The following is a 20,426-nucleotide window of genomic DNA, read 5'->3' on the forward strand; positions in this document are numbered from 1 at the left end:
TCAGATAGGTCCTTCAAAGTATCTTGGAGAGGTGAGGTGTCCAAGTCTCAACATCTAACTACTGGGGTGCCTCAGGGCTCAGTTCTTGGACCACTTTTCTTCTCTGTCTACATGGCATCATTAGGTTCTGTCATTCAGAAACATGGCTTTTCATACCACTGCTATGCTGATGACACTCAACTCTACCTATCATTCCATCCTGATGATCCGACAGTAGCTATTCGCATCTCAGCTTGTCTAACAGGTATTTCTTCCTGGATGATGGACCATCACCTTCAACTCAACCTTGCCAAGACAGAACTGCTTGTGATTCCAGCAAACCCATCATTCCATCACAATTTCACCATCAAGTTAGGCACATCAACCATAACTCCTTCAAAAACAGCTAGAAGCCTTGGAGTTATGATTGATGATCAGCTGACTTTTCAGACCACATTGCTAAAACTGTCCGATCAACATCAAGAAGATAAAGCCCTTTCTTTCGGAACATGCTGCACAACTCCTTGTTCAAGCTCTTGTTCTGTCCAGGCTGGACTATTGCAATGCTCTCTTGGCAGGTCTTACAGCCAATTCTATCAAACCTTTACAATTAATTCAGAACGCGGCAGCAAAATTAATTTTTAATGAGCCAAAAAGAATACACGTCACACCCCTGTTTATCAATTTGCACTGGCTTCCAATAGCTGCTCGCATAAAATTCAAGGCATTGATGTTTGCCTACAAAACTACCACTGGCTCTGCACCCATTTACCTAAATTTGTTACTTCAGACTTATGTGCCCTCTAGAAGCTTGCGTTCTGCAAGTGAACATTGCTTGATTGTGCCATCCCAAAGAAGCACAAAGTCACTTTTACGGACTTTAAAATTAAGTGTTCCCTTCTGGTGGAATGAACTCCCCAACTCAATCCGAGCAGCTGAGTCCTTAGCCATCTTCAAGAATCGGTTTAAAACCCATCTCTCCCATCTTTATTTGACCCTCTAACTTTAACACTCACTATTCTAATTCTATTCTTTAAAAAAATCTAGCTACCTTTCTAATCTTTTTGTATTATATTTTCTTTTAATTTATTATGCAATTGTATATGTATGTGTGTGTGTATGTGTAAAGACCTCTAACTAGCTTGCTCTATTCTTTTATTTTTTTATTCTATCTGTTTTTTATTATATTATTTAAAATCCCATGCTACGTGTACTGTGTTAACCTAACTGAGACTTGTTATAGCACTTATATATCATTGCTCTTTTTGTTGTTTTTGATTGCTTCCACTGTCTTCATTTGTAAGTCGCTTTGGATAAAAGCGTCTGCAAAATGAATAAATGTAAATGTAAATGTAGATGACATGTCAAATGTTTACACTGAGAAAATGTATCATTTATCAAAATTTCATGGCATCAACACATCTCAAAAAAGTTGGGACAAGGCCATATTTTCCACTGTGTGGCATCCCCTCTTCTTTTTTGTAACACTCTGCAAACGTCTGGGGACTGAGGAGACAAGTTGCTCAAGTTAAGGAATAGGAATGTGTTCCCATTCTTGTCTAATACAGGCTTCTAGTTGCTCAACTGTCTTAGGTCTTCTTTGTTGCATCTTCCTCTTTATGATGCGCTAAGTGTTTTCTATGGGTGAAAGATCTGGACTGCAGGCTGGCCATTTCAGTACCCGGATCCTCCTTCTACACAGCCATGATGTTGTTATTGATGCAGTATGTGGTCTGGCATTGTCATGTTGGAAAATGCAAGGTCTTCCCTGAAAGAGACGACATCTGGATGGGAGCATATGTTGTTCTAGAACTTGGATATACCTTTCAGCATTGATGGTGCCTTTCCAGATGTGTAAGCTGCCCATGCCACATGCACTCATGCAACCCCATACCATCACAGATGCAGGCTTCTGTACTGAACGCTGATAACAACTTGGGTTGTCCTTGTCCTCTTTAGTCCGGATGACATGGCTTCCCAGTTTTCCAAAAAGAACTTCAAATTTTGATTGAGAACAGAACAGATTTCCACTTTGCCACAGTACATTTTAAATGAGCCTTGGCCCAGAGAAAACACCTGCGCTTCTGGATCATGTTTAGAAATGGCTTTTTTTTTTGCCCTCTATAGTTTTTGCTGGCAGCGACAAATGGCACGGTGGATTGTGTTCACTGACAATGTTTTCTGGAAGTATTCCTGAGCCCATGTTGTGATTTCCATTACAGTAGCATTCCTGTATTTGATGCAGTGCCGTATAAGGGCCGAAGATCAGAGGCATCCAGTATGGTTTTCCGGCCTTGACCATTATGCTCACAGAGATTGCTCCAGATTATCTGAATCTTGGAATGATATTATGCATTGTAGATGATGATAACTTCAAACTCAATGCAATGTTTCTCTGAGAAACTCCTTTCTGATATTGTTCCACTATTTTTCACCACAGAATTGGGCGAATTGGTGATCCTCTGCCCATCTTGACTTCTGAGAGACACTGCCACTCTGAGAGACTCTATTTCTACACAATCATGTTGCCAATTTACCTAATAAGTTGCAAATTGGACCTCCAGCTGTTCCTTATATGCACATTTAACTTTTCTGGCCTCTTATTGCTACCTGTCCCAACTTTTTTGGAATCTGTAGCCAATCCAAAATGAGCCAATATTTGGCATGACATTTCAAAATGTCTCACTTTTAACATTTTATATATTATCTATATTCTATTGTGAATAAAATATAAGTTTATGAGATTTGTAAATTATTCCATTCCTTTTTTGGAATCGGGTATATAATATAATATAATATAATATAATATAATATAATATAATATAATATAATATAATATAATATAATATAATATAATATAATATAATATAATCATTAAGTCCCAAGAAGCCATGTTTTACAGTGATTTTAGAACTGCCAAGGGACATTATAAATATAAATAAAACAAAAGCACAGTATACAGAGAAGTATTATATAGATATACAGCATAATACTTCTCAGCATACTATACGTTTGTTAATTAATTTCTCAGAGATCATAAATGCCATCTCTTGGGCTTTTTAAAGATACATTATTGAGGGTTTAGCTAATCAAAAAAAAAAAAAAAATTTGATCTGTTTTTAAAAATGTTTATTAAGTTTTGAGATCCTGTTTTCTTTGCTATTTCACACACACACACACACACACACACACACACACACACACACACACACACACACACACACACATATCAGCAAAACTTTAATTTTAAAATAATAGTTTTAAACTTTATCTGCTCCAATTAATCTATTTTAACAACATCTTGGATAATTTATAATAACTATAATAAGTGAAGACTGAATCAGGACTCTAATGCTGTGGTCTGTAATATGTGTCTAATTAAGTTCCTAGAGCACCTACTGGATATTATTACCAAGAATAATTAAGAATATTCCAATTTCAGCACATTTTAAGAGGTTTATTCATGGTCTCCTACCTCTTTACTGGCTGGAGACGGAGACTCAAAGCTGTCACTCCCCTCGTGTGATGGCAGGTGACGGCTGGAAGACTCCGCCCCCTGTGGGGAGGTGGAGCCTGAGCCTGGTGACTGGACAAAAGAGACATATTCATTAATACTACATTCATACATAATAATACATGCTTTACAGTCTATTATTTTGGACAACTGATTGAAAAATACAAAAGCTACATTTACTCATGTAACATTTGGAATACATTAGCTCAATTAAAGTCTTGAAGGTTTTTGAATTAATAAAACAAATAAACAAAAGTACAATTGAATACAATTTTACAAACAAAGCAATGACTTTGATTAAAAAGACTGTGATAAAATAAAAATAAATGCATAAATGTGACAATTTTAAACTGTCAAGTTTCAGCCAGAAGTATGTTTAATGACTGCTGCTGGCAAAAGGTTCAGAAAACCAGACCACGCAACAAGAGCACATTACGATAAAATATTAAAAGATTTTCTGTTCATTGTTTGTAATAACATATAAATACTGCACAGTCCCACAATGGATTATCAGTCAAATTAACATTCATAAAATACCGAAACATTGAAAGATAAAGCCTGAGCACATTTACACAATTAACTCCTCACCTCATCACCATGGCGGCGATCTACCTGATACATCCAAAAATTTTCCATATCAATAAGCGCTTAAAAGAACTGGAGTGAAAAATGTTCTTCCACAGGATACACTCAAATCAAGTGCTAAAGCAGATGTTGCTCTTTGGACCAGACTACGAGAGAGAAGAACATAAGAGCCTCTCATCAAACTCACGTTGATAAGTTCACAATGGCTCCAGACAACAGAGGTGAACACGGCTCCTGTTACAGCCCTGTAGGAAAACTGTTCCTGGAACAGATTTGCTCAAGAGTGTCTTGGGTCAGAAACTACTACACTATGTAACATCATTGCTATTGTGTGGAAAAACATCAAAAGTATCTTTTTTGCAAAAGTATCATGTCGCATGTGTAATAAGCAGCACTAATAATGATCTAAGCTGATACTATTAAAAGTCACTATTAATAAATTACTCAGCGTTTCACTATACTTGAATTCATCACACACTCAAATTGACATTACCCATACAGTGAGCTTTTGCAAATGCATGTATAATACTTACAATAAATGAATACATATCAAACATGTTAAGCATTAATGCAGGGCAGGGGAAGAAGGCGGTTTTTCTTCTCTGGTGTTATATGAGCCTTGCTGAATTATTTACAGGCCGTCTCTTTCTGTGTCTCTTGACTGCACTAAATAAATCATATTGTGGAGGGGAGAAATAACTGATTCTCAAATCCTGTGAACTACAGGGAATGGAAGCGGGCAGGACACCACCAAGTTCAGAACAGCTTTAATGGGTGTTCTGGGATATCTGGAAGATTCTTGAACGTTCAAAACTCAAAGAAAATCTCCAGGAATCGTTTACAATAATCAGGACAAAGACCATGAAGATGATGATTTTTAAGTTTGGAGAAGCTGAGAATCACTAATGATTTTTAAGTTTTAAAACAGAGGAAATGTTATGATATGAAGTCAATGAGAAACATTTAGGATGCTGCTTTATTTCTGGGTCATGAATCAAACGTGAGTACTTTGTGAAATTTTGAAGATGCTTTTTGGATCATCTCAAAACATGCTGGAGTTCACCAGGTTGTTACACAAACTTGGAGTTTGACTGCTGCTCTCAATAAATAAACACACACCAAACAAATTCATGAAATTCATGTTAATCAAATTAACTTTCAAATTAACAGATTGTTAACTAATAATATAATTAGTAATGAAATAGGTAGTACAAAAATCTGACATTTCCAGTAGTGGAAATTTGATATCCTCTGACTGGATGGATTCAGAGTCTGAAGCAAAAAAAAATGGAGTATGTGCCTTTTATACACTATGCAATTCTTTTGCGGAATCTGTTAAATCCAGCCTTTAGCTGCAAAAGCAACAGTTCTAAATTTAATTCATACTAAAACTAAAACTGAAATAAACTAAAGCTAAAGCTTTGTAGTACTAAGTACTACAAACACTATAGGAAACACAATCTCCACAGTGACCTGAATACAAATATCTTGTGGCATATGAGAATAAAAATAATAAGCTACACATAAACCCTGAAAATATATCATCAGCACAATCATTTACAAATTCAGCATAATTGGAGTGGGTTGAGGCTGGTGTCTTCTTTAAACTCACACTGGGAGTTTTCAATTAAGTGCAATTCTTTACTTTTTCTCTGAATGCACAATGAAATGTTCACTCTCATCAGACTGCCAAAAGCCCTTGATGCCAAAGAACTGCTTCCAAATGAGGCCTTGTGCTCATGAATACTGCTCAGACAAACAATGGTGATTAATTAACACTGTCGAAATAGGTAACAGAGGAGCTGGGCTTTGAGTTGTTTGTTTAGTGAGACAGTATGTTTATTTCTGTGATTGAGGGAATTAGGCAGCACTGAATCTATTAATTACATAAATGAAAAAAAAAATAAAAAAAATAAAACAGATCTAAAATCTCAAGCACACATCATGAGATGATACCATTGAATTTAATACCAACCGTAGGCACACTTGAATCACATCTACTCATGTTTATAAAATGGGTAATACTTATCACAGCTAATGGGAAGAAAAAAAGAAGGGATGATATAAAGAGAAGAGTGAGAGCAAATTAAATAAAGGCATGGTAATTTTGCTGCCTTACACAGAGAGCTCATCATTCTCTCTCTGCTCAGTTCAGACCACGTCTGTTGTGGCTGAGGAGCAGGACAGCATCATTTGCAGACGCTGGTCATGCGTAGCACTCACAGAATACAGATGAGCCCTTCATGCCACGGAAAAGGAGATCCGTTCTATGAGTGTGAGCAGTTTTCATTTTCTAGAGACATGCAATTTGTCCGGTGCCGTGGCAGGCACCACTCATGAGACAGACAGACACTAGCGTGTGTCACCATCCTCTCCAGAAAAGAAGAGTGAAAGAGCGATGAAGTCAGGACCAGAGGAATGATGCGATTCACAAAGGAAGACTGTTTCAGCCGAGCAGAACAACAATGCAACTGTACATGTCTTCCTCTAGAGATTGTTTTTGTCATTTGCTGCACCTGCTGCAAATATTTAACTGAACGTAAACTGCATTTAGGCAAATAAGCCTTACTCTATTCAACTAAATGTTCTCCATGACAAAACTTTCTTATATTCCTTGTTTCAAGTGCAGATATAAACTTGTAAATAAGTCGTTTGTAGGCTGATTGTAGCCGTTTGTAGGCTGGTTTCCCTGAAATCTGTGAACACTTTGGCTCTATGGAGCTTTTAAAACATTGCTATGTTTGCTGGAGCAAATAGACTTGGTAGCATTGTCTCATACAGCATTGTATCACACTTAACTATTGATTGCAGACAGAGAAAAATATCCATTTCATAATTTTAAGTAGGCTTTTAAAAATTAGGCACTGATAAATTATAAACAGTAAACACTAGTAAACAAACGAATACTAATAAAGATCTATTAAATAGTCTAATATATAACTGGTAAACCGGTCTGAATTATGTACACAGCATGAATTAAAAAAAAAAAAAAAAGTGGCATAAATGTCTAAGTAATGTACAATTGACAAGATCCCTATTAACTGCATATACTTCTGACTAATGATTAGAGAACTATTAAAGACACACAACTAATTATTTGACTGGGCAAAAAAACAAGTGTAAACAGCCATTAACAGAAGATGTTGAATACAAATGCAAAGAGGAGAAAATACTGTAGCAGGCAAAGCAAGGTCACTGGCCACAACTAATGTGGCGCACTTCGCTAAGGCACTGGTCCCAGACCCGAGAGGGCGTGGGATCGAATCCGGGGTGGGTAACGTCGATCCGATGTAAGTTCCGTTTTGGGGAAGTCGTGGCCTAATGGTTAGAGGGTTGGACTCCCAATCGAAGGGTTGTGAGTTCTAGTCTCGGGCCGGACGGAATTGTGGGTGGGGATAGTGCATGTACAGCTCTCTCTCCACCTTCAATACCATGACTTAGGTGCCCTTGAGCAAGGCATCGAACCCCCAACTGCTCCCCGGGCGCCGCAGCATAAATGGCTGCCCACTGCTCCGGGTGTGTGCTCACAGTGTGTGTGTGTGTTCACTGCTCTGTGTGTGTGCATTTCGGATGGGTTAAATGCAGAGCACAAATTCTGAGTATGGGTCACCATACTTGGCTGAATGTCACTTCACTTCACTTCACTTCACTTCAATGCATGAAATATTGGAAGAACATAGAAAATCTTAAATACTGAATTGGGAGTGGGGGTTTTATATGAATGTATCTCTGAAGGAAACTGAATGTCCTCAGAAAAGTTAAGATGGTATTTTCTTTTTATCTCACCTCCATTTATACTTTATGCATATTAATGTAGTATTTGAGTGCAGATCTGCTTTGTTCACAGCAGTAACCAAGGAAACTTTCTATCGCTGCTGTTCTATAAGCGCCACCTGCTGGCAGAGAGTGAATTTGCATTATCTTTCAGACTATCAGCTGATTGTTTCTTGCAGATTATTTATTTAGTATAATTTCACAATGCTACGATCATACCATTCTGTTTTTGTTTTACATTTTAAAATTATACAGTCAACCCGCTAGGGGTGGGAGAAAAAAATAGATTCACCTAACTATTGAATGTTTGGGGGTTTCTTTTTGCTATTTAGTTTTGTGATATTAGATTTAAAGGCAGTTTGCTATAACAATGACAGGATCTTATACATATTTCTTTATTCATCAGTTAAATTTCAGTCAGACTAATGCTGGCCACATATTTTACAACTTCAAATCCAGCAAATGTAAAATAAATTTGACACTGCATGACTGCAGGAGTTGCAGGCAAGTCTAGAAATGTAACCTGCTTTTGGGCTTCTGCTACACATCTCTCAGATCACATCCTTAAAAATTCACACATTGTGATCATCATGTGAACAAGCCTGTGATTTTAAGGCTCAGTTTACTAACTGTGAGCAAATCAAGGCTGGAGAAACAGCTGGAGAATCAGGGCTAAAATTGTTAATTGTAAAAGCAGCATAAAAGGCTTAGTCCAGCTGAAATTGTACTCATCCAGTTTTTGCTAAGTCTGACCTAGGCTACAACTGCTCTGAGTTGAGCACTTGCTCTAAAGGGAAAGTGTAGGTGACGTATTTAATCCTTCAAATCACTGAATTCAATGATGAACTGCTTTTAACTGTCATTTTGCATTATTGACACACTGTTTTCCTAATGAATGTTGTTCAGTTGCTTTGACGCAATGTATTTTGTTTAAAGCGCTATATAAATAAAGGTTACTTGACTTGACTTGATGATGCATTGTGTCATGAATACTTGGAAAGACAGATGAAGAATGTAAATGCGTAATGTACAGTAAATGTGCTTAAAAGGAAAGATCACCCAAAAATGAAAATCCTGTTGTTTACTCACCCACATTTCATTCCAAACCAAAAAACGTTTCTTCATCTTGAGAACATATTAAGATATTTTTTATCACATTTTTGAGAGCTTCCTGATCCTCCATGAAGAACAATGCAACTGAAAAGTTGCCAGGCCCAAAAACATAGTAAGTACATCACTAAAACAGTCCATGTGACATCCAACATTAATTTTACAAAGCTAAGAGAATACTTTTTGTGTGAAAAGAAAACAAAAATAGTGACTTCAACAATTATTTTCCCTTCATTCTTATCCTCCGCCGTAATGGAGAGTACTATGACGCACACAATATATATGGTGGGTTCTTGAGCAGGGGAATGCATGCGCATGCTTTGAATTAGGGTTGAACCACTGATGTCACATGGATTATTTTAATGATGTCATCACTGCGTTTCTATGTGACCATGGTAGTACCCTTGCTGTCTATTGAGGGTCAAAAAAATCTCAGATTTAATCAAAAATATCTTAATTCATGAAGTTGAATGAAGGTCTTATGGGTTTGGAATGGCATGAGTGTGAGTAATAAAATGATGGAATTTTTATTTTGGTTGAACAAACCCTTTAAAAACACAAATTAAAATATTTGTAATGAAACCTGAGAAGTTTCTGTTCTGCCACTGACAGTGCAGGTAACCAAGATCCAAAAAGGTTGTAAAAGGTACCATAAATTCAATCCATATGAGTTGAGTGGTTACTTCAAGTCCCATGATAAGATATGATTGCTTTTTATGATAAACAGGCCTTTATGATCTTTTTTTAAAGGTTTGTAGCTTGGACTTTCAATGGAGAGAACGAAACCTCTCAGGTTTTATTAAAAATATATTCATTAGTGTTTCAAAGGTTAACCAAAGTCCTATGGGCTGGAAAAAGGAGTATATGGTTTCATAATTTTTTTTTATTTTATTTTTTTAGGTGAACTGTCCCTTAAAGTGAAACTTTGTAAGCAAGGTTCTACTACAAAAATAAAACTGTGAAAACAACAGCAGTGATGATGCTACATAACATCAACAGAATGAGAACAGCTCATACTCACATCAGCCCCCAGAGACGGCTGCAGGTCAGATTCTGCTGTAGGACTCAGGTCCTGCCTCATTACCCAGATGGGTTCTTTGGGCTCGTCTGGCGTGTAGGGCGAACGGACCGTCCTTGTCTTCACCTCCTCAATTGCCTCTTTGATGTCCTTAATAGCTAGTGAGATTGCATCTCTCTTCTCACGACTGCTCTTTATAATTGGAGTTGGCTCTTCTGAGGGACTTCTAGGGGGCTGTTCGTCGCCCATTGGCTCATTGGGTTTGATTTCATCCATCTGACCATGGGACTCTGACTCAGGCCACTCTTCTTTTTCGTTCCCGTCCTTGTCTAGGCCCATGGCGACACGTTCCAGGCTCTGTGAGCTCAGACTCTCCTTCACCTCTGCCACGATCTGGTCAATGTCCTCATCCTGTTCGCAGCTGTCAGCACGGGGGTATGGGGCAAACTCTGCTTCCTTTTCAGGACTGTCCGACTCTCCGTCGGATCGCTCATCGTAGTGGTGGAGCCTGGACCCAACAGCCTCCTGTTGCTGGTAGAGGTCACGATCGAAGAGCCTGAACTCTGCCCTGCATTGTTGCGGAGTCTGTCCCTCAGCTTTGGTTGAGGGTGCGTCCGTGATTTCCTCATAAACGTGCTCCTGAAGGGTGTATTCAGCATAGGGCTCAGAGTACGCCTCATCTTCTGTTGCTCCACCTTCACGGCTCTCTTCTGCTCCGGTGGGACTGCGGTATATAGGTTGAGTGTAAACATAATTAGAGTAGTTGGGGTTTAGCGTCTCTGCATCATGGGGCCTCTCAGCATTGGGCAGGGGCTCTCGAGGTAGCGGCGGAGGCTGAGGTGGGTATTGGGGTTGGAGGTAAGCTGGACCACCATGCTGTTGCTCTGACTCTGCGCTCTCTGTGTACTCCTCTGATTCCGGGCGAAGCGGGATACCGTATGTGCTTTCATCTTCAGGCTCTGCTTCCGTGACCATGACTGCATCCCCCTCAGCCCGGTCTGTGTGGTTGTGGAAGCCACTCTCGGTGCTGGCAGATCGGGCCAAAGCACTGCCGCCGTCGCCCTCATCTTCCTCAGCTTCCTCCGGCTCTCTACTGGGCGGCATGGCTTGTGTAGGTGAGCCAAGAGGCTGTTGATGTTCCAGTTTGTGCTGTTCGGCTCTCTCTGCATCTCTCTGCTGCCTCTCCCGCTGTCGCTGTCTCTGTTGCTGAGCCCGGATTCGGGCCTCGTTGTCTCCCTGTCTGCGGTAGCGTGTCACTGCAGGTCTCGGTATGGGCTGCTGAACGGGTTGCTGCTGAGTGTCCCCTTCTTCTGCAGTTCTCCTTGCAGCACGCGTGCGGTTCGTCCCTCCGTTAGATCCCTCATACCTGCGATAGCGTGGGGCCCCCTGCTGGTGGGACTGGTAGTGATTATTCTCTGTACCATGGTAGCTGTGGTGGTTGCGGGGTCGACCGGAGCGGGAGCTGCCATCTCCATTGTCATGGTGTCTACGGTGGGATGAAGGGGGCTGTTGGCCCTCGGGGCCCCGGCGCTCCAAGTCTGCCTCAGCCGCCTCTCTCAACTCCTGGCCATGCAGCGCCTCCTGGTGGCTCATGATTGGAATAGGGGAAAGTCTACAAACAGAGCATTACTTCTCCCAGTGGGACTTCGCTCAAGCACCACCTGTAGAAAAAACAAACAAACAGATATATATACATTTAAACAGTAACAACTTGGTGAGCAAGATCATTGAAGCAGTCCATTAAAGGTGCACTCAGGTATTACACAGTTTTACGTACAGTAAATTAGTATTACATAGTTTTTTCTCTCAGGTATTAAATACAAAGAAATGAATAGTACTCTTGTAAAATGTTTTTATTTAAAATATATATCTTTTTTTTGCAAAACCTGTTTAATTTTTCACACAGGTTTTACAAAAAAGATTAAAATGAGATTAATATGGAAATTATGACAAAATCATAAAAAAGGTACTTCTTACGGTACTTGTTAAACTATTTAAAACAGCATTTTACTTGATCTTGATATAATGTGCTTTCTGTCTGTATAAAGGTGTACAGAATTTATGAGATACCACAAGAAATGAAATACTATAATATACTAATATACATCACAAAATGTCATTAAGCAATATAATATGCTTGGGGCACTAGTCTGGGCTTCATTAGATTCTATGTTTTCCAATATGAATTAAGACTAGTTCACCTCCAATCAAATTTCTGAACAATCACCAGGGGGAAAATCCATTATTTGACCTTGTTGTAGTTGATGTTTTATTCATTGTGACATTTACTATGCTACCACATATCAAGTACCTCTGTACTGTAGTTGATATACAAAGATATGAAAATATTCACACATGCACCAATCAGTGAAAAGCTCCTACATTCAGTCAAAATCAATTAAATTAAGGCAATTATGTTTGGTAGCAGAAGTATTTAAATATTTATACCTGCCTTTACTTTGAGTTTACAATTTATCCACACATAACAGCTAGAAATGCAAAGAGCTGTACAAAATCCCCAAGCCTCCACTTTCATACATCAGCTATGAGTTGGTAAGCATCACAAAATAAGCTGAATAAGATAACAATCAATTTAATAAGAGAACTAGCATTCAAACTCTTGTCAAGCTAGCTGACTGCTCATGTTTTCACATTAACACTTGTCTGAATGAGCTACTGAAGGTATTCATGTGCATTCGGTACAAGTTAAAGACAGCACTATTATCTAGACTAGACTACATGTGACCTACTTATACAAACCGTGCCAGAGTAGAGTAGGGTACAGTGACACATTGTTGTGAACATAATAGGAGGTTCTCAAAATAGGAATGGGCATGATGGTTGGTAGTTCAATACCAAAGCTAAATTAACAAAAAATATTTGTGACAACATTGCTTACCACAAAAAAGGTAACACTTTAGATTAGAGAACACTATTCACTATTTTCACAATATTTTCACAATATTACTAGCAACTGACTATTTATTAGTACTGATAAAGTGCATATTAGAATCATAATCAGAATGAGCTTTATTGCAGAGTTTGTTTACACATACGAGGAATATGTTTTCATGACAGAAGCTTCCACAGAGCAACAGAATGACAAAAACAGATAATAAAAATATAAAAATAGAACAAGTAAATAGGGAATAAAAATATACAGATTGACAATTGTATGTACAGGTATATTACATGCAAATTCGAAATGTAAACTAAGTATTTGTGTTAGATAAGTATATATGAGTATAAAAAGTGTTGTGTGTTCCACAATTATTGTTGTCTGGTGCAGTTGTTAAGATTGCACCGGACAGCCAGCTCTTTAACCTCCTGTCTGTAAGCAGATTTGTCACAGTCCTGAATGAGGCCGATAAGTGTGGTGTCATCTGCAAACTTTAGGAGCATGACAGAGGGGTCCTTTGAAGTGGAGTCGTTCATGTAGGGGGAGAAGAGCAGAGGGGAGAGGACACATCCCTGAGGGGCGCCAGTACTGATGGTGTGAGTGCTGGATGAGAATTTCCCCAGCTTTACTAGCTGCTGCCTGTCTGTCAGGAAGCTGGTGATCCACTGACAGATGGAGGTGGGCAAAGAGAGCTGAGTTGTTTTGGGCAGGAGGAGGTTTGGGATGATAGTGTTAAAAGCCGAGCTGAAGTCCACAAACAGGATCCTCACATAAGTCCCTGTACTGTCTAGATGTTGCAGAACATAATGCAGTCCCATACTGACTGCATCATCCACAGAACTGTTTATTCTGTAGGCAAACTGAAGGTCAGCACAGGTTTCAAAGACAGGCTGGTGTAATATAATGGTGCTTTCTTTCTCTTCTGCTTCCAGAAGACCTGGCGCACATCATCTTTGCTGATCTGAAGTGCAGGTGTGGGGGAAAGGGGTTTCAGGAAGTGTTAATGGTTGTGTGGAGAGGTGTCCAGAACAGGTGCGGGATGTTTTTTCAGAACTTCAATAAAACTCATTTAGATTGTCTGCAAGTTGTTGATTCTCCACAGTGCTGGGGGATGGTGTCTTGTAGTTAGTGATGTCTTTCAGAGATTTCCACAGATGTTGAGTCACTGGAAGATAATTTAATCCTTAGATTTTCTGAATAATTTCTTTTTGTCACTCTGATCTCCTTTTCAAGTGTGTATTTGGCCTGTTTATACAAGCCTCTGTCCCCCTTCCTGTAAGCATCTTCTTTGGCCTGACAGAGGCTGATTTATGATGTTACAGTCTCTGTCCAGATCATTTGCAGCAGCTTCAAAAACACTCCAATCAGTGAGGTTGAAACAGGCTCGTAAAACCCGCTCTGTTTCATAAGTCTATCTGTTTACAGTCCTTATTACAGGTTTAGCAGATTTCAGTTTCTGCCTGTAGGTTGGTTTAAGAAACCAAACCAAACAGTGATCAGAGAGCCCTAAAGCTGTCCATGGGAAATGCTTACAGGAAGGGGGACAGAGGCTTGTATAAACAGGCCAAATACACACTTGAAAAGGAGATCAGAGTGACAAAAAGAAATTATTCTGAAAAGCTCTGATACGCATCCTTTATTGTGGTGTAACAGTGATCCAATATATTACTCTCTAGTGGGACATGTAACATGCTGTCTGCATGTTGGCAGCTCACGGGAGAGATTTGCTTTATTAAAATCTCAGAGAATGATTAAAACAGAGTCCGGGTGTTGTTGCTGTCTTTGTGATCTGATCAGCGAGTTTCTGTAAAGCCATGCTCAGGTGCGCTTGTGGTGGTGTGAAGACACTTACGAGAATGAACGAGCAAAACACCCGTGGTGAGTAGAAAAGCTTACAGTTAATGAAGAGCACTTCTAGAATACGAATTCTAGAATTTTGCATAAACGTTCTAGATTCCTTAACTCTACCCAATACCTAAACATAACTACTACAAACAACTAAATGTCTTTCAATAAGCACCAAATTACGAGTTTAGTGAGGGGAAACTCTTAGTTAATAGTGAATACTTTATAATAATCTTTTTTTTTCTTGCATTTTAAGCATTACTTTGCAATGGCAACAACAATTTTAATTTAGAATTTTACACAGAAAAGGTTAATACATGATTTTTCACACTACCACACCACTCATACACTCATACAGCACTTGAGATGACCTAGAATGAAGAGCAGTGTCTCTAAACCAATAAGGAGAGGGGAGAGGTGAGATAAACATGCAGCAGCATACGGCCTACTGATACATGAGTCACTGCTGCAAACGTGACGTCTGTTTCCATTCATGACAGTATATGGCATGTTGTTAGAGATATCACGTCAGAAACAAGTCACGGTGCTCGTGTTCCTGTGAGGTGTGATCAAAAGTGACAGCGCGCATAGCGTACTCATCAGAAGGCAGCAGTAATTGGTGTAGACGTGAGAAGGTGCTGGAATGCCACAGGAAATGAAATGACAGTGAGCTCCCCTCTCTGTGGTTTTCAAACCTGTCCTGGAGGCACCCTGCCCTGCACATTTTGCATGTCTCCCTCACCTAACACACCTGATTCAAATCATCAGCTCATTAGTAGAGACTGCAAGACCTGATTTGAGTGTGTTTAGTAAGGGAGACATACAAAATGTGCAGGGCAGGGTGCCTCCAGGACAGGTTTGAAAACTACTAGTTCAAAACATGTACAAAATCCTGAGGGCAACAACCTTGATGATTTGAGTCAGAACAACCATACATACCAAAGAAAGGTGCACTAAAGCACCCACACAACATTATGCTTCTCCCATAAATATTTCTTGCTTGTTTTTTTTTACAGGAAAATAATGATAAATATTGTTACAGAAAATTCTATCGTTATTTATTTTAACTGGGAAACCAGGCACAACATATTTTCAGAACATAAAAAATTGCCAAATGTTTTGAGAAATATCTTTTGTAGTAAATTCAATTAATTTGAAATATATTCCTTGAAACAGGTTTTTCCCATTATAAAGATGTCTATTTATTTATTAATTAATTAATTTTAACTGGAAAACCAAGCATGATACTTCTTCAGAACAACAATTTGCCAATGGTTTGAGAAAAAGATCTAATTCAATAAACAAATGACATTTAAAACAAATTCTAAAATTATTTTTTACATTCATTTGCATCTGACATTGTAAATGTCTAAATATATTTTACTGGAAAACCAGTCATAGATAGCGTTTGAGATTAGAAAAATGCACATAACATTTTTAGTGAATTTAATTTAGTTACATGCAGTCACATGCACAAATTTGCTTCTCAAGTAACTGTATGTTGTTTCAAGGATTTTTAGATGTTTTTTAACAGAAAAACAAGACAGAAATACTGCTTGGGAAGATTATTTTTGGCAGCACACAGAGGAAGCAGCAGCTCCAGTTGCTGTGGTGAACCCCCCTCCCCAGCCTGATTAGGATGGTGTGTTCAAAGACTGCAGAAAAATGTCTGACTGTGAAAACTTCCAACTCCTCTCCTCTCTGACTCACTGACTGACTCACCCAGAATCCTTCCTGGAGATACCCCAACAAGAGAGAATGAGAGAGATTCTTGGCATGGGTAAGTCCGGCAAATCAATCAACATTGGACTGACAGACCTAACAATGTGATCCCAGAGGGATGATTGTTTACCATTATTGATTTTGCACACACAACATCTCAGAGAGTCCCAGTGTAACTCTTTCCTCTCCACCAGTCCAGAACATCACCTTGGAATATGCAAGCATACTGCCATAAACCATACATTTTTAAAGGCTCAGTGAAAACTTAGCTGGACTTTCTTGGATTTAGTCCATGTCTATTAGCAGTCTGCGTATCTACCAGCAGGGACTAACTGGATCATAATATCTAGCTTTGTTTTGATAAGTTCCACTATAATAACTTGTTTCAATATAAGAAAAAATAGGAATTAAATGAGTGTTTGTCAAACCAATTCAGTTTGATGTCTAGCAACAACTTCCGGCTATCAAGCACAGATCATACGTCCTAATTTTCTGTATGTGTCCTGGCCAAAATTTCCAAATTGCCTAAAATGTCTGTGTTTTGGCACTGCTTTCCTAATGATGTGCTTTTAGAGTCCTCATACATTATATTTCACTGTTCTCAGTAGATCCCACCTACTTGCACTTCCACAATTGATCGGTTATGTACAATGCCTGAATGCTATTGGCCAAACTCCTTTTTAGTCATTACCAAAACTCAGATGAAATGTAGAAATCTTGCCCAAGACATATCCAGGAGAAAGATAACTTATGGTCAGCCTATAGCTTATAGACGAGCAAAGACAAAAAAGACCTGGTTTGTATTACAACGAAAGCTCCAATGAATGAACAAGCTGTGAAAAAAATAGCTTCAGGCTCTACAACCATCAACAAGTTCTTATATGTTATAGAAAGAGAAAATATTAACATATCTCCATCAAAGAACAAATATACAGAGCTTTAGACGTGTACTTGGCAAAACCCCTAGATATTATGCAAATGAGTATTTGAAAATAACACAGAGAAGGTAATATTAGCTGTACGTGCAGCGTGGGCTGAAATAAGCATGACTGTGGAAGCTCACCTGAGCTACAAAAAGAAAAGGAGAAGGAGAAGACGGCCTAAACACATGCTGAAGGTCACTGGTGAAAGCAGAGGAGCTGGCAAAAGCTGGGCCAGCTGATAAAAGTACCGCTGATACAGAAGAACAACCATTTTATTGCTCTCTCTCTCTCTCTCTCTCCCTCGCTCTTTCTCTCTCTCTCTCTCTCTCTCTCTCTCTCACACACACACACACACACACACACACACACACACAAGGTCCTCACACATGTAGTCTTCAGTATGTGTGAGGAGCAGGTTTAATCAGAGGGTGTTCACAGCTCTCTCTCCCACACAGTTCCCAGCGGAGGTCTCACTCTGTGGCTTACCCACAACGACAAATCAGCATGAAGTCTCTACTGCTGCTCTCAGAAAGCACGATGAGAGGAGACGATGAACCGTGGGTTGAGATTTGAGAAAAATTAATAAGTGTCATTGTTTTGAATCCCAGTAAACCATGTAAACATCCTTAAAAGAAGAGAAATTGAGTAGAACACAAATATCTGAGAATATCTAAACTGAATAATATATTAACGTCACTATGAAACTGACAATTTTTAATTTTATGGAGCACTGTAGATTTATGATAAAAGTAAAAAAAAGACAGACATCTTTTTAATTGGTGCACATTGGTGCCGCTGCTGACACTGTCGTTGCGCTAGATGGGTGTGGCTTCAGCAAATAGCTCCCGCCTTTTTGCCCATTTTCAATTGTCTAGAAGAGTAACACGGTGACGCACTGCCAAGATGGACACTTTGAGCTTCAAAAACGCTCTTCAGGAGTCTACGGGTGACGTCAAAGACGCTACGTCCATGTTTTCATACAGTCCATGCTATTAACAGTTTATAGTGGTCCCATATTTCCCAGGTGCAGCCTCATAGTAATCACTCCGCGAGCCTCTTCTGACTGCGTGCGCACCACCCCAAATGGATGAGGCTTTTATACAGTACATAATAAATTGTAAGCCTGAGAAGCCCTTGTTCCCGTCTATATTCACTGCATGTAAACATTAAAATTTTTCAAAATGACTTCATTCATGTTCTATAGAACAAAACCAGTTTGGAACATTTTCTACCGAGTTATCCCTTCAGAACAAGTGGAGTAAAAATCCTTACAGTGCATCAAGTCAAAAGGTGCATTCCATTCGACCATTAGTGGACCGCATCAAACACAGGCCAACTTTAAGCAAATAAGTGTATAAATAGTATATAAATGAATTCTATTTTATACAACAAAAATAAAACATACTTCAAGTAAAAATCTTAAAAAAAGGTTTAAGTTCACATTAAACTGCTTCTGTTTCACACAAATGCTGGCACAGATGTGCATGTTCGGCTACAGAGGCCCTGAACTCATGCATCTTCGGATGCGGAGCTGCGCGGAAAGTTACAAAAATTGCCATGCACACTGCCCTGCGAAATGAGTTAACGTGCACTCAAAGCAAACTTCCTCCAACACAGCGATGACGTCATATATAGATTTACATGTCGAGTATAAACCAGAATTATTACTCATGAATTATTACGTCGTCTGAAGCCATATGACAGCTTTGTGAGAACTATTTTTTTTTTTATAGTTTAAAAAAACTTATTATATAAAGTTTTAATGTTTCAATGTATCTTGTTTTAAGTATATTTTAATTTTAGTAAAACAAGAAAAAGATGTTGATTAAATACAGGAGAAAATATATTTTATGTGCAACAATACTGCAGCATGTGTGTTTTTCCCTCAATTCTATCTCTGTGCAACAAACCAGGAGGTGGAAACTGATGAGTTAAGACCTTTACCACCCTCAGAACTGAAAAGATTTATGGTTACAGACCTATCTGCGGGTGGTTAGCCAAACTCAGCAGACACGCTCACTCATCCACACCCACAGCGGAGTGGAGCCGCTCCTGTCTGTAAAGCTGGCAGGGAGTGTGGGTCAGGCAGCCTGTGAATAAAGACACACTGCTGTTTGGCTGCAAACAAACAATGCAATTCATTAGAGCCCGCGGTCCTGTGGCGGAAAGGGCAGGGAATGAACCATTGCCTCAAGATCACTGACGGGACTCTGCTTATAGACAAATCCTGCTATCAAACCTGGATAAAAACTCTGAATGTGTCCATAACAGAGGGCAGAAACCTTGCTGCCAAGCATTTTTTTTTTTGTATAAATGCACATCTGAAGTAAAAATATATAAATAAAAAATATCTTAAAAAATCTTATCCACCCCACATTTTACAGTAGTGTACGTTAACATGATACAAATATGTAATTTAATAAAATACTTTAATTCATAATTATATATATATATTATAAAAAGAAAAATGATTATGAAGTAAAAAATTATATACAAAAAAATCATTAATTATAGAAAAATATTTTTTTATAATTTTCTTTTTTTTTTCCTGGCACATGCCATTTCTGTTCTTTGGATTTGGATGTTCAAGGCAGCACTGTATTTCAGGCATCACAGTAGCTATGTTTCCATCCAAAGATACAAATTAAACTTCTGTGCAAAACTGGAATATCGCATTAAAACATATGCAAATAAAGCACAGTTTTCATCCAACGAGTCAAAGAGAACAAAATCATCACTTCCTGGTAAACTGTGGCACTAAATATCACTACGAATATAGGAGAAGCCACTGAATATAATCATTTTCATGTATGATATAAATTACTTGCACCTCAGAGTGAGCAGACATAACACAATAAATGTGGTCAATGCTTTCGGAGGTGGATGCTGCTCATCCTACTCAACTACCAGCATACATTTTTATGCACATTTTTAGAATTCATGCGCATCTTGGTGTTTCCATCCAGCGGATTTTTTATGCGATGATCCAAAATATGCATAAAAATAGGTGGATGGAAACACAGCTAGTGATTCACAGCAGCTGAAGTCTCCTCTATA

At 38.8% G+C, this 20,426-nt stretch overlaps 1 protein-coding gene across 4 annotated transcripts in view; it reads right to left on the reverse strand.

The window, feature by feature from the left end:
* Positions 1 to 20,426, reverse strand: part of LOC127957854 (amyloid-beta A4 precursor protein-binding family A member 1) — a 64,764-nt gene that overhangs the window by 15,741 nt on the left and 28,597 nt on the right. For all 4 annotated transcript variants that reach the window (XR_008153870.1, XM_052556565.1, XM_052556564.1 and 1 more), the window contains exons 3-4: positions 9,984 to 11,641; positions 3,455 to 3,565 (exon numbers count right to left, since the gene is read on the reverse strand). Coding sequence is in view for 3 of the 4 variants with exons in the window: in XM_052556565.1 (XP_052412525.1) it covers positions 3,455 to 3,565; positions 9,984 to 11,573 (1,701 nt within the window). In the remaining variant the exon portion in view is untranslated. The remainder of the gene's footprint in view (positions 1 to 3,454; positions 3,566 to 9,983; positions 11,642 to 20,426) is intronic.

Source organism: Carassius gibelio, chromosome B5, assembly GCF_023724105.1.
Source record: "Carassius gibelio isolate Cgi1373 ecotype wild population from Czech Republic chromosome B5, carGib1.2-hapl.c, whole genome shotgun sequence".
Classification (NCBI taxonomy): Eukaryota; Metazoa; Chordata; class Actinopteri; order Cypriniformes; family Cyprinidae; genus Carassius; species Carassius gibelio.